The sequence below is a fragment of the Pleurodeles waltl genome, chromosome 2_2 (genome assembly GCF_031143425.1).
Source record: "Pleurodeles waltl isolate 20211129_DDA chromosome 2_2, aPleWal1.hap1.20221129, whole genome shotgun sequence".
Lineage (NCBI taxonomy): Eukaryota > Metazoa > Chordata > Amphibia > Caudata > Salamandridae > Pleurodeles > Pleurodeles waltl.
Window position 1 is genome coordinate 199,059,959 of NC_090439.1, and position 15,714 is coordinate 199,075,672.

At 43.5% G+C, this 15,714-nt stretch overlaps 1 protein-coding gene across 2 annotated transcripts in view; it reads right to left on the minus strand.

Annotated features, from left to right (window-relative positions):
• Window positions 1–15,714, minus strand: part of ERP44 (endoplasmic reticulum protein 44) — a 1,253,443-nt gene that overhangs the window by 229,704 nt on the left and 1,008,025 nt on the right. For both annotated transcript variants that reach the window (XM_069219628.1, XM_069219627.1), the window contains one exon: window positions 4,673–4,814. In XM_069219628.1, the coding sequence (XP_069075729.1) occupies window positions 4,673–4,814 (142 nt within the window). The remainder of the gene's footprint in view (window positions 1–4,672; window positions 4,815–15,714) is intronic.

Consider the following 15,714-nt stretch of genomic DNA (forward strand, 5'->3'; position numbering starts at 1 on the left):
AGAGACTCTCTCCTCCGTAGCCACGGTAGGGGGAGAAAGCACGCCAGCGTCAGAGGTGGTGTCAAGACCACTGGCTTCACCCAATTCCTGAGCCTAGTCAATTTCGGGATCTTCTAGCTGGGATTCAGTAGGGTCGAGCGACTCCTCCATACCCTCACTCATAGGCATAAGGGTCAGGATCCAACTTGGGGAAAAAGATATCAAAGACGGAATCAGCATCGTGCAACGTTGTTCCGGCTCTAGGTCAGAGGCCTTAGGGTTCATGGCCTGGCACTTGAGCACGACTTTGGGTCATGGTCGTGCTCCAGACACCATAAGCACACAAGGTGCAGATCATTCACTGACATCATGCGGTGACAGGAGTCACACAGCTTGTATCCGGTCTTGCAGGGAGACATCTCGATGCACCAAGTAGGTCAAAAACTTTGACAAAATGTCAGTCAAAAAGCGACTAAGGCTAGCTCTTCTCCAGATCTGCGCGTAGGCTGGCGTGGAAAGAAAAGAACTGATGTCAGCGCGTCGGGATGGTGCCTCTATACAACTGCAATGTCATCACGGTGACCACAACGGATGTGGAATCAACTGATGCCACTTGATGCTGACGCCTGGGGGAAATCCTAAGGTAAGGAGTCTCCATCTGATAAGCCAATCTTCCAGCTATGGAAACACATACATTTTTTTGTCTGCATGATTGGCTGCTACCAAGCTAGGCATTTGGTGAGTATCCGATGTGCAGTAGCCACACCGAAAAGGAGGCCTTTCAACTGATATTGTTTGCCGCTCACCACAAACCTGAGATATCGCCGATGTGCTGGGTGGTTTAGCAAGTAAAAATAGGCGTCCTTTAGGTATAGTTTAGTCAAAGTTTCCTTGCTGGAGAAGTGGGATGACGTCTTGTAAGGTGACAATGTGGAAGAGCTCTGACTGGATGTACTTGTTTAGAGGCCTGCGGTCTAGAATTTGTCACAACGATCCATACTTTCTGGGAATCTCCAGTACAGAGAGAACACCCGTAAACCCTGATGACTTGGAGGGACGGGTTCTATGGCTCATTTGAGAAGAGCTTGAATTTCCTGTTTCAGCAATGCTTGATGTTACAGCAATAACCTGTGAGTGCGAGGTGGAATGATGGGAGGAGTGGTAATGAGATCCAGACAACAGCTGTGTTAGACAATGACCAATATCCACGGGTCTGAGTTGTGTGCCATGTGGGTAAGAAATCCTGAAAATGCCCTTCGACAGGTGTTATACGGTCGGGGTAGAAGAGGTAAGTCACTGCTTGGTAGTAGGGAGGCACCCTTACCTCTGCCTTTTGCACTGTTTCACGTATAGGAGCCTTGGAAGTAACCATTTGGAGATGTTTGTTGACTCTGATTAGGGATGTAGGAGGTGGAGGCATCAGAAGAGGTCACCTTGGAACCTCCACAATAGTCTGGGAGGTGAAAGAAGCAACAGGAAATAGGTGTCTGAAGAGCCCCCTATTCCTTTTGCCACTACAGGATCTTGTTTATTTTTTATTTTTTTGCCAATGCCTGGTCTACCTAGGAACCAAACAAATGTTCCTTATCAAAAGGCATATTGAGGATATTTTGTTGTATTCCTGGTTTGAAACCATAAATCCGCAGCCATGCATGGTGCCAGAGCAGGATGTGGATACCCCTAGCTGCAGTATCAGCAGCGTCTAAGGACCAGCGTATTGAGGTATTTGATATAAGCTTCCCTTCAGCGACAAGCTCTTGCCCTTGTTTTTTTGTGTTCCACTGGGAGATATTGGATCAGATCCTCTATTTCATCCCAATGAGCACGATTGTGATGAGTAGGTAGGCTCACTGACTTGGCAATGTGCCAATGATTGGTGGATTGTCCTGCAACTATATGCTTGCTTTCTTTATCAGGCAACAGGACATCTCCACTAGCTTGCACGTTGGAACGCTTGCGAGCAGTGGTAATGACAAGCGGGTCCGGTGCTAACTGGCCCTGACATAGATGGGATAAGAGGGGGGGAGGGGGGACTTATACTTTTTGTCTAATCTGGATGTTATTAGCCTAACCCTAATAAGGACCTTAAAGATGTCCTATATGTGTCTTAATGTGCCCTTTAGCACAGGGAGTCCAAGGAGTAGTGGAAATATTTGAAAGAGAAAGTCCTCTTCTAAGGGCTCTTAATGGAGTTTGTTATGAAACGCAGCAGCTCTACCTATAAGCTTCTGATATGTAGTTGAGTCATCAGGAGGGGAGAGATGGGAGGTATATAGGTCCAGGTCTGTGTCCTCTGGAGGGTCGATAATATAAGCATCCAAGGGGTCGACATGTGGTGGTGTCCCCGAAAGTGTCTCATCCCCCACCCTGCACAGCTGTATTATACAGTGGGGACCCCTGAGGTGAAATATCTAGTTGGTCTTCCATAGACTGCGGTGTTGAAGGTGAAGCTCGTGGTGGTGGTGGAGGAGGTGATGAGGGTGGTGGAGAAGGCAAAGGGCTAGTGGCCTTGTCTGACTTTTTCTGATGTTTTGGTGGTACCAGTAAGTCTAGAGCCTCCTGAAAAGACAGCAGTCTTTTGGGTGGTGGGGGAACCAGAGCTGAAGAACTATCAAGGATACATCAGGTGTGAGGCTGGATGTAGATTTGCTTTTGTTTGGCATCCAGCTGCTCTTGGAGTCTATGGAGTATAGGCTGCACTGGTTTGCAGGAATCTGGTTTAGAAGTTGGTCTCAGAGGATTCGGGTCAGACCCAGGTTTCGGTCTCAGCACCGAAAGGCTGCTCAGCATCAGATGTGGATGCAAATATTCAGCACCGAAGATAGGACAGGCACCAGGTGGCGTTCCAGATCCAAACTACTTAATGCTAGAGGCTTTGGCTTAGGTTGGTATTTCGGTACTGGAGGGAGGCGCATCCGAACCAGTTGCTTGCTGCCGACTATGGCCGGAAGGCAGTTGTGGACAAAGGGCCTCTGTTTGCTCTTACAGAGGGGCCAAGTGTCTTTTGATGGGATTGACACTGTGTTGGGGGACAGATGGTACCATATTCATGAATTGTTGAGCCTGTGTAACTTCCTCCATTTCCAAGTTGACCAAGATCAAAACCAGAACTGCCCTCAATTGAGAAGGCCTCTTCCTCCGCAGCCAATGGCTAATGGTGTTCCTTCTCTCCTTTGACATCTTCATGACCCAAGATGTCTGGTGTATCCTTGGTACTCCTCTGCAACATTTGGAGGCAACGTGCTTGACATTCTCGAAGGGTTGTCTTCGATAGGAAAGAACAGCAGGCGTCACAATCTGCTTCCCTGTGCTCTATTGACCAACGCGGATTACAGACCAGGCGTTGATCAGTCTGAGAATACTGGACGTGGCTGCGCGGGAACTAACAGATGGGTGTTTGTTCCATCACCAGCAAAGCATTCCCCGAAGAAGGTGATGGAGATCAAGGAGAGGGCCGAAGGGCGGTGCTCTGTAAGGCTGAGATCGCAGAGACTCGACGAGCAATAGGAAAATAATTCGGCACTTAGAATAGAAACATGGTCGAAAACAATACTGATGAGGGGGATAGTGTTACATTAACTGAAAGGAGAAACCGTGGCGATGTTGAACTGGATCGCAGACATACACGTCCGAACCAGACGGTGGAAAGAAAACAATCTAAAAAATGCCCATGAGCTATATCGCCAAGTGGAGGAGTCACTGCCTCATGATTAGAAAGACTTCTTCGAATAAAAACAACTTGCACACATCCAGACCCAACACTAGATGGCAGGAGTATGCAAAGCATGTGTATCTACAGCCACATATGCTTTGAACAAGTTTTTCACATTCATGCCGGTTATACACTAATTATGATTTTGCACCTCAAAGTTTTGTCAACCATATGTGAGAACTTACAGAAGGCCACCTTTTACAACTAATGGGGCAATTTACCACTGCATTGCCTCCGTATAGGTATTTTTTTTGTTAACTCTCCAAGTTAGCAGTGCTGCTATTTTTATTTTATTACCTTGCAGTACTGGTGCTTTGCAGCACCAGACACTGGGGGAATAAAAAACAGGGCACACACAGTTAAGAAGGCATTATGTATGACGTATAAGGTAGCGGTCTTCATTGTGCAGCATGCGGTTAAGATATTAAGCAATGTCTTGATCTTGGACATGAACATTGACTACTTTTTCAATTGTATTGCTGATGACTGGTGGGTGAGAGTTGGGCCGAAATTAGCCTGGTCATCAGGGACTAGTGTAACTTTCTTTAGGATTGCGAGAATATGACCCGTCTTGAGAGGTCCTAGGACGATCTTTTGAGTGAGAGAGGCACTGACAATAGTAAATAGAAGTAAAGAGCGCCACCATAGCGCTTTGAGGAAGGATAATGGAAATACATCTCTATAAGAAATGACATTCATGTAGTAGAGTATGCCACCAAGATCTGGGAAAGAGAGACCTTTTTAAAAGCCTATCTTAGAGTTGCAACATTGTGCCATAACAGCAGAAACTGCTTCAATAACATGCACCCATCCACCTAACCGCCCAGTCAGTCTAAAATAGTTTCATTATACTACATTTTTAAAACAAATACACTTTTATTTAAAATAAACGTTCATGGATTCAATAAGGAATGTTAGTTTTGTAAAGTCATTTTAGAAGTAACTCAAATTATCAGAAAAAGGAAAGAAAAGTGTACTCACGACAAATCACTGAATTCTGGGAAGACATACATATGTCTAAAGCTATCAATAGCTATGACGGGACAATCCTCTGGAGTCTTCTGTATATGCAGAAGTGGATGTCTAAATTTGTCACAATCAGCATGTAAAAAGTTGATAGTTCCTTTAAATCAAATAATGCTTGGATTTAATTCATATAAATAAAATTCATATTAAATATAATATAAATATTTTAAAAAACAATCGTTTGGAAGTTCTACTATTCACACCACGAAGTTCTAAGCAGAAAAAACACACTGTTGTGTAGCAAAGCTTATTCTCTTGTAAGTCCAGTGCAGTCAAATTCCCACACACCAATGAAAGCTCACACAACATAACTAATTTACTTAAAACACTTTGTGGAAGAAAACAAGCTATTTCTGACAATAATTTCTTCATTGGAATAGAATAAAGAAGGAAACGTTACTTACCTATATTCCTAGATCTCCCCCAGTAGTAAGTAGTTATAGTTAGGGTGACCAGAGAGAGGGATTTTGGGGAATTTTTGTCCATTAATAACTTTGCACCCGTTTGATGAATGTCTGCAAACCTTTGCAGACCTCCTGCCCCTGTTTCATTCTTGGAGATCTGAAAGTCTTGCAGTGTTTAATCAAAAGGGCCTGAAACGGGTTTCAAATCCATTTTCCATAGACTCTCCAAAACGCTTTGTTGAATTGGTGAGTTGCATTTTAGCATTTAACACTTCAGGGATTGTACACTTCTTCAAGGCTATAGGATCTCGATTATTAAGTATATTCCAGACTGTCTTTGGAGTAATAACTTCTAGCATTCACTCACTTTTGTCAAGTGTTTTTGGAAGTTCCCCGATTGTCTTGGCATTAATTGGCACTATCCTGCTGTTGTTTTTCTTAATTTGCAATGGTTAGCCCATCTCAAACAAGAGGAGTGATGGAACTCCCACCAGCCCAACTGTGTTGTGAACGTATGACACAGTACTTTGGAGTTGCACTATTGGAAGAACTTGATAAGGAGTGATCATTGTCATTTTGACCAGTATTCTGCTGTGTGCAGTCTGTTTTCCGTTGCTTATGGTGCTCCTTCAAACACGCACTGGAAATGTGTCTTTCTTTGCAACAAGTATTTCCTGTGGACATAAATCTGATGTTCTTGATAAGGGTTCATTGCCGAAGTTGTTGCATGAGATTGCAGTTGCTACGTGATGCCTTCTACAGGGAGTGCAGAATTATTAGGCAAGTTGTATTTTTGAGGATTAATTTTATTATTGAACAACAACCATGTTCTCAATGAACCCAAAAAACTCATTAATATCAAAGCTGAATATTTTTGGAAGTAGTTTTTAGTTTGTTTTTAGTTTTAGCTATGTTAGGGGGATATCTGTGTGTGCAGGTGACTATTACTGTGCATAATTATTAAGCAACTTAACAAAAAAAAATATATACCCATTTCAATTATTAATTATTACCAGTGAAACCAATATAACATCTCAACATTCACAAATATACATTTCTGACATTCAAAAACAAAACAAAAACAAATCAGTGACCAATATAGCCACCTTTCTTTGCAAGGACACTCAAAAGCCTGCCATCCATGGATTCTGTCAGTGTTTTGATCTGTTCACCATCAACATTGCGTGCAGCAGCAACCACAGCCTCCCAGACACTGTTCAGAGAGGTGTACTGTTTTCCCTCCTTGTAAATCTCACATTTGATGATGGACCACAGGTTCTCAATGGGGTTCAGATCAGGTGAACAAGGAGGCCATGTCATTAGATTTCCTTCTTTTATACACCTTCTTGCCAGCCACGCTGTGGAGTACTTGGACGCGTGTGATGGAGCATTGTCCTGCATGAAAATCATGTTTTTCTTGAAGGATGCAGACTTCTTCCTGTACCACTGCTTGAAGAAGGTGTCTTCCAGGAACTGGCAGTAGGACTGGGAGTTGAGCTTGACTCCATCCTCAACCCGAAAAGGCCCCACAAGCTCATCTTTGATGATACCAGCCCAAACCAGTACTCCACCTCCACCTTGCTGGCGTCTGAGTCGGACTGGAGCTCTCTGCCCTTTACCAATCCAGCCACGGGCCCATCCATCTGGCCCATCAAGACTCACTCTCATTTCATCAGTCCATAAAACCTTAGAAAAATCAGTCTTGAGATATTTCTTGGCCCAGTCTTGACGTTTCAGCTTGTGTGTCTTGTTCAGTGGTGGTCGTCTTTCAGCCTTTCTTACCTTGGCCATGTCTCTGAGTATTGCACACCTTGTGCTTTTGGGCACTCCAGTGATGTTGTAGCTCTGAAATATGGCCAAACTGGTGGCAAGTGGCATCGTGGCAGCTGCACGCTTGACTTTTCTCAGTTCATGGGCAGTTATTTTGTGCCTTGATTTTTCCACACGCTTCTTGCGACCCTGTTGACTATTTTGAATTAAACGCTTGATTGTTCAATGATCACGCTTCAGAAGCTTTGCAATTTTAAGAGTGCTGCATCCCTCTGCAAGATATCTCACTATTTTTGACTTTTCTGAGCCTGTCAAGTCCTTCTTTTGACCCATTTTGCCAAAGGAAAGGAAGTTGCCTAATAATTATGCACACCTGATATAGGGTGTTGATGTCATTAGACCACACCCCTTCTCATTACAGAGATGCACATCACCTAATATGCTTAATTGGTAGTAGGCTTTCGAGCCTATACAGCTTGGAGTAAGACAACATGCATAAAGAGGATGATGTGGTCAAAATACTCATTTGCCTAATAATTCTGCACTCCCTGTATAAGCCAGCCTCCATGAATTAAGGAGCTTTGGCTCCTGGTGCCCAACATGTGGCACAGCACGTAACCCTACCTTCTCGGCTATGGTTATAGCTGTGACTACGGATCATGTGTGCTTCTTTAAACTTTTAAATGAGGCTCTGGTGGTTTTATTGTTTGCCGAAGTGGAGGTCTATCCTGGTTTCCATCTCTACTACTATTGTGTTTGATGACCTCATGTGGGATTCTGATAACTTAATTAGCACCCTTTTCTCGCAAAACAATTAACTACTTTTATTTGGTCTTATGTTTTGTCTTGTTCTGCTTGCCGACATGGGCATCTTTATATTTCAGTTTTAGATTTATAGTTTTTATTTCCTTTATTAGATGGAAGTTTTACATATTATACAGATTTATGGTTATAAGCACTTGTTTTTAGTTACTAGACTACACTACTGTTTTGGCAAGGGGAGGGTCTTTTATGTCCCTTTAGCTCCAAGATCTTTGTATTTCACGTAGAGCGAAAACTGGCAGCTGGATTTTTGTGAAATCTTGCAGTATTACATTGTAGGGGGTGTAAATGATTCTGTGGGGGTAGTGCAGCTAAGCAGAGTAATGAAATGTGTTGCGGTCCCGGAGGAACTTCTGTGTGAGTTTCAGTGGGATGTTAGCATAGTACTACAAACGGTGAGAGTGGATTAGCATTTTCCAAAGTATTACTCTGCTAAAGACTGAGCGTGGGAGGATTTGCCAGAAGAGCAAAGATTGCTTTAGGGTTGCCATCTATATGGCTGGGTTTGGACTGGAAAATTCTTATTCCCAAAGTATTGAAATGACATACCTTCCTATAGAACCAGTCCTCTCCCCAGGTCCATCTGAACTGACGGTGTGTATGGGGGAAAGGGGGAACAAAACAGATTTGAGCCAATTAACTCATAGCTCAGAAATTCTTCAGAATGTCTAAAGGGCGCATACTATGGCACTGCTGTCTGCACAAATGTCCCTAATATACAGGAGCATATTGCTTTTGTTTGACACTGGAAGGATACTGTTATGCGGTGGGAAAACCCCAGCTATTCCCATTACAAACCAGCTTGATGGCAAACAGTTTCATTACGAGAACAAAAAGTAAAGGATGACAGCGGGCACCCCCGACGAGTTCTGATGTACACCAAGTGCAGACATCAGCCCCCCAATGTAAATCCTGACTTGATGAGTTTATTGTGCCTCTGCCAAAAGCAAATTTAGCAAAGACTCCGAATAGATATCTCCATTCAAGTGCCTCAAAAGTTTTCTCCAATTAAGGGCAAGATAAGCTGACTGTGGCCAGTTCGCAGGGGCAGCATCTATAACCCTGTAAAATCTGATCTGGGAATTAAATATGGGAGGGCCTGTAGCATCCTCCAGCAATGATTATGCTAATATTACCTGTGTTACTGCTTGCTAACGATCTATATGAAGCAAGACTGGAAGGGTCACAAACTGACTTGGGTACGGAGACCAGCCAGTGTATGTTTGAAAAAATTGTAAAGGGAAACCATCAAAGCCTGGTATTTTCCCTATAGCCAGGCTCCATACTGCCTGCCTACTTTCTTATTCAGTTATGGGGCGTCCACCTCATCTCTCAGCTCAGATGAAATGGAAAGTACTGGTATTTCAGTCAAAATTACTCGATGATTGGGTCAGAGCAGCAGATGGTTCTGTAATAAAGTGTTAGAGTAGTTGTAAAAGGCGTTGTGTATGTGATTCGGAGCAACCTGGAGCAAAGAAACTGGGACGTGCACTCGTTCACGTTGAATGAGCCACACCAGCAGCCTACCTGCTCTATCTGCTTCGGAGTGCGCTCTAGCATAATACAAGTTGTAATCGAGGCAGCTGAGACACTGCGTAAATCTACTGGGTGGCACATGCTTAATTCAGAGCCTTCTTATTGGTGGGATTTGTTACTAGCTTTGTGGGCACCTACTACTGCGTGGATACAATTTCACCTAGTCATAGTCATAAAAGACTCCCATTCCACTATCAAGGATAACTCAGTGCCATGATTTTCAGCAAAGTAGTCATGGATTTTCTTCCCCAGGGCACAGCAAACGCAGAATCCTTCAGTGCAGAACACTGCAAATTATGTAGAACTGGGGAGGAATCTGAAGACTTCGCAACGAAATTGGCACAGACACTCGAGAAGTAGCTGGACCCACAGGAGAGATCCTTGGTGACACAGGAGTCCACAGAGAAGGAGTTACTCAAAGATGGACTGAAGGAGCAAACTCACTAGTTGGTCACTACGCCTTAGAAAATTCACTCAGAATTCTTGGGCTGTCTCCCTCCTTTCATCTTCACAACCTACTCATCAGGCAGCTACAACTTGCTTAATGCTAATGTCTTCGGTATCGATGAAGAGTGCATGATCTATGTCACTCAATGTTGAAAATGAATTATGGTTAGATGGGAAAGGTCTCAATGGCCATTTGACCGACAGTAAGCAGGCGGCAACCGTCCTAGGTGTTGAGCAGGAACAATGTCTGATCTGGAGTGACGCCTTCTCTCAGATCATTCCCTATGGGTGTCTTTAGAGAGTGCAGTGGTAGAATGGGCCTCTTCATATCCTCCAAATCTTCCTGAGGCAAACATCAGACTTCTCTTCTGTCGACCCTGAATCAGGATCTTCTCCGTTTACTTTAAGGTACACTTCGGCATTTTGTGGAAATGTCAGCAGACCTTAGGAACCTGAACCTCCAAAAAACAGACTGTGCAGAGGTCATGGGAATCAGATTGGGTCTTCTTTCCCCATAAGAAAAAAAATTAACAAATAAGGATGGCATTTTGTGAAGTGAAAAAGAAAGTCCCTGTCGTGAATCTCTTTAAAAGCACTTGATATAGTCTAAACATAGCGAGCAGTGCAAAGCCAAAGCATGAAGTCTTGAAGAATATTTTGAGACTAGTCCAAGAGATGCATGTGGACATGTACCCATTTATTTAAGAGTAAGCTAGTGATGTGCATGGGAAAAGGCAGGTTCTTAATCGAAAGAATGTAACATTGTTGCAAGCTATTTCCATTTGAGCAAGCAGTGTGTTCCATATCCTAACTGTCTGAACTTGAGAAGGAGTTTCCAACACTGAAGGAGGGCAGTCAGGAGTTGAAGAACCTAGAACGAAAAGCTCAAGTTTGGTGTTAATTATAGAGTTTGTGCTCAAGGAAGAGAGAGCCACAGTTGTAGTTTGCACAATGAGCTACTTACATTGCTTTGGAAGGGATATGTTTAACTACAGGAAGTCAGTGTAGAGACTAAGGGGCAGGGTAAAACAAGGGTCTGAATACTACGATTAAGAATTTGTCAGTGTTACATTCAGTCTTCTCTGCAGCTTCCAACTCATAAGGAGGAATACTCAGAGGAAAACACCATTGACATAGTTTTGACATGCGAGTACTAGGTTAATGGTAGCTTGTACTAATGAGGGAAACCGGGTTAAGGGAGATTTATGTAGTCATCTCATCATGTACATAAGTCAACTTTTAACTTGAGGAATCAGGGAAAGGTTTGTATCTATAACCACATCTAGATTCTTTACTTGGTGTGATGGGGTGTAGACAACCGCCACCCACGTGGTCACCTAGCTGGGGCGCTCTCACTCCCCAGCTCAGTAACTTTCTGTAATGAGGCCTACAGGATTAATTTTTGATTAGCAACCAGTAAGGTGAAGCTGACGAAGTAGCGGACAGCCATCGCTGAGCCCAAAACTATTTCCCAGTGTAGTCTGAGAACTGAGAGCGGATATGTGGCCTACCTTGCATCCACGTAATCCATTGGGGATGCCCAAGCACTGAAGCAGCTTGGGCTGACAAAGCACTGTCTGCGCATAATTTGGGTCAGAGCACATGGGCCTGGATTGACGTGAACCATTAAGCCTAAGTGACCTCTTGCAGCCCCCTACCTGAAAAAAAAAACTAGCATGACGAAGACATGGCAGGCCTATGATGCATCCCTGTGATCTGCTCTGGAAGGTGAGCAATGTAGGTGGTGGGAGATGAAGCAGGTGGAACACAAGTACTCCAGAGCTGCATTGGCAATCAGACTGTAAGCACAGGCTCTTGGCAGCCAATAGAATGCAATTGCATCCCCTTCTCTCCTCCCAGAACTCACCCTGCACCACCAGAGATAATGCTAGTTTTCAATTAGATAGGGGAAGAGGTGATGACTGCGTGAGAGAACCAGATAATACACGGAGACAGCGCTAGGCCACATACTTGTCTGTTGGTAACGATTGGCATTGGGGTGTACTATTCAATTTTATTCAATTTCAGCTTTATTTCGGTAAAACAATACCTTAAAAGCATGCTGACACAATTCATACATTTCTAAAAGAAAACAAAGGTAATTTGGTAAAAACAGTAAAACCAGACCCATCATAAGATTAAAGAAAATAAAATCCAGGACTCCCCCAAGGCCATACAGTACAGTTAGATAAAAAAAAAAGAATAAGCAATTGATCGATTAAAACACTATAGAAATACACAGTACACATCACTTTACAAATCACCATAAGAATATTATAGAATAACCATGAATACAATCTATGTGCACAAAACAAATGGGATTGATATCTGACTGTTAATAGCAACGGCTGTGTACTGGCAAGAAAGTTCACTTGGTCTCTAGAACTATAAGTAAGCACAAATAATAACCATTATGAGAATAGAATGTCGTGCTTCTTTTGTAAGACATTAGTCCCTAGCATACCAAAGTGCCTCTAAGAATCTTGGCAATGTGCCTACCATCATCACGTGGTCTTGTTTTGCTAGTTTTTAAGAGCTGAGTGAGAATCCCTAATGCCCAACGATTTCTTTTTCCCATACATGCCTATATTCGGCTGAAAGCCATAAAAAGCAAACGATCAAGTATTACAAAAGACACATTATTCCAACAACAATTAATATTCATTTAGCTACTAAAACCGACTGTCTGGATAAAAGCGATTATTAATCTTAAAAGCTATAAATAGAAATCAATTACAGTATTACATTTTTATAAAGCCCTTAGAATTTGCCTCCAGTGCCATCAGGCACTTATTTTGCTTTGGTAAAGGAGGACTACTTAAAATAAAATTAATAAATAACTGAATCCTAGAGCCTTAGGCCCACCTTGTCTCTAATAAATGAAATTGCTAGTAAAAACCGGCTTAAACCAAAAACAACATATGGTATCGTACTAGATCTCAAGAATCTTGCTGCTTCATTTTAGTTCCTGATTCCAACGTTCCTGCAAATAGGTCGAAGCCATTTCCTCCTTGGTTTATCATAGGCATTGCAGTTTAAAAGGACATGGTCCGTCGTTTCAGGAGTCTCCATATTACACAGCCCACAAATCACCTCTTGTCTTCTCCCATTGAAGGGGCCCCATTTAGAAGTAAAAGCCTTAACCTGGAGAGTCCCATATCGAAGCTTCATAAATAAAACTTTTGCTCGTCTAGGTTGGATAGTATCTATCCATTCCTCAGCATACGGTAATGGTTTAGTATCCAGGACACTTAAAGTAAGTCTACCTAGATCCTTGCTGTAAAGAGGGCTGTTTAGGGTAAAGTCCCAAAATACTTGTTTTAGTTGATTCTTAGATTGTTTTGTTAGTGTATGTGGTTCATCCCAGTAAAATTTCAGGCCAAGAGTGTAAAAGCATTGTCTTATATAATGGAGCCACGGGAGGGAAATTGCCTTGTCCAAGTCTATAATCTCAATTAGCGCTTGCCTATAATGGATTAATTCAGGGGTAGACCAGAGTCTACACCAGTAAAGCAAGGGCCTCAAGGCTGCCAATTTACCTATTTGTTTCATGTTAATATCATAGGTTAAAGGAATCAGTGGAGTAGATGGAGGGGTGTACTACATCTGAACTATGCCTTGAATATGTGTGCTTCAAGGTGTGGAGGAACAACTTTTATGACCACAGGAACCCCTACATCTGAAGAATAGGGAACGTAGACACAAGACAGTTCAAATTCTCATTCGAGCAGAAGACTGCAGTACCGTGCTTCAGACCCCCTTCCTCGCCTTAAGAGATGGATTCTGCAGAAACTGATGCACTTGAGGATGTGAATTTTAAAACTATCCTCGTGGACATGAAATGCAGTTTCCTTGCAACAGACTCTAAAAACGTAACATCTCACTACACCTACGGACCTCATGAAAGATCTCTTAGACAGGCCTGACCACAGTTCTACAGCTGATGCTTTGTTTATACAAGTTTTTCAGCGATGATATCCATTGCCAATTCAAGAATGTATCTATATTTAATCTGAAAGGATATAACTTAATTGCCATTTATTTTACCTATCTGATGCTGTAGAAATGGCTGCATATTACTACAGATTTGGGTCATTATAGATGAGTTCCCAAATGGGATCATTGCAAACCGGCTAAACCCACTGATGAAGAATCTGGTATTGCTGGAACAGTCAGGCTTCACTTGGCACAGTCACCTTCAACAATTGACACATGCTTTTTACCATCACATCATATTTACACAGGTTTCAAGGCTCTCTGTGGTTCTTTTTGTATAGCATTTTTATTGGGTTTTTAAAAGAAATAGAAAAGGGAATCTGAACAGTATGCATCATAACACCTTTTCTTCATTTAGACATTTGCAGTGCCTTAGAGCACTTCTCCATAATTGGTCATACTGGAGGGAATGACTAGTATCCAATTGATATTCAGCTTTTCGTTCTTGAAAGGATTTCACATTGCCTTCCGAGAGGACATGGGACATGAGCATGCCTTGCTGTTTCCACTGTGGAAAATAAGCACTCATCCTACTAGACCTCTTGGTGGTCTTCGACACAGTCTCCCATCACATCCGGATAAGAAGAATCCACGAAGCCGGAATCAGAGACAAGGCCCTCGACTTGATCCAATTCCTTCCTGTCCGGCAGAACTCAACGAGTAAGACTCGCCCCCTTTCTCGCAGCCCCCACACCCACCACCTGCGGAGTGTCCCAGGGATCCTCCCTCAGCCCCACGTTAACATCTACATAGCCCACTATCCACCCTCATCAGAATCTACGGAATCAACATCATCCCCTACCCCGACGACACCCAACTCATCCTCTCCAACGAACCTGACAAAGCCAGACAACTTCCAAAAAGGCATGGAAGCAGTCGCCAACTGGATGAGATACAGCTGCCTTCAACTCAACGCAAACAAGACAGAAGTACTCATCATGGGCCTTCAACCCAACGCATGGAACGACTCCTAGTGGCCACCCACCCTCGGAAACGCACCCACACCCACCAGCCAAGCCCGCAACCTCAGAATCATCCTGGACTCCAACCTCAGCATGAACCAGCAAAGCACTCAGTCACCTCCACCTGCTTCAGCACCCTCCGCCTCCTACGCAAGTCCTTCAAGTGGATCCCCCTCAAACACAGAATGACCGTCACACATGCCCTGATCACTCGCAGACTGGACTACGGCAAAGCACTCTATGCCGAAATCAACAAGAAACTCACCTGCAAACTACAAAACATCCAGAACGCCGCCGCCAGACTGGTCCTCGACCTAACTCGACACTGCCACATCTCGCAACACCTGCATACACTGCACTGGTTTCCGGAAAAAGAAACACCTTCAAGATCCTCACCCACGCACACAAAGCCCTCCAAAACATCGGACCAGCCTACCTGAACCAGCGACTCAACCTCCATGTACCCCACAGGGCCCTATGCTCTGCCCAGATCTGTCGCAGAAGTACCTCGCATCAGGAAAACCAGAACAGAGGACGCTCTTTTCCCTACCTTGCAGCCACCCTCTTCCTCTCCAAATCAGACAAACCACCTCCCTCCTCAGCTTCACGAAGGAACTGAAGACATGGCTTTTTATTAACCACCTCACTGGTATATGCTACTCTTTTCCCCTCCTCCCCCCAAGCGCCTTGAGACCCTAACAGGTGAGTAGTTGTGCTTTACAAGCACTGATTGATTGATTGATTACCTATCTGAAACTCTGAAGTGTTCCAGAGAGGCACATGAATGTGGAAAAAAATCATCCTGATGGAGGTTTTGCATTTTATCACAGAGGTCAAGTGAATTAAAGATAATGGGGTTGTCCTTCACACTGGCTGGTGTATTCCTAGGATAACGGAATTGCATGCTAGTGGCACTATTCCAGGCACCTTTTTCAATCACTGCCCAGTCGGGTAATTCCAGTTTCTGGCAGAAATAGTATGCAAGCTGTAATATGAGTTTATGTTCGTAAGTAGCAGACCGCCCAAAGTTGTTTCAGCACACAATCTTGACATGACATCT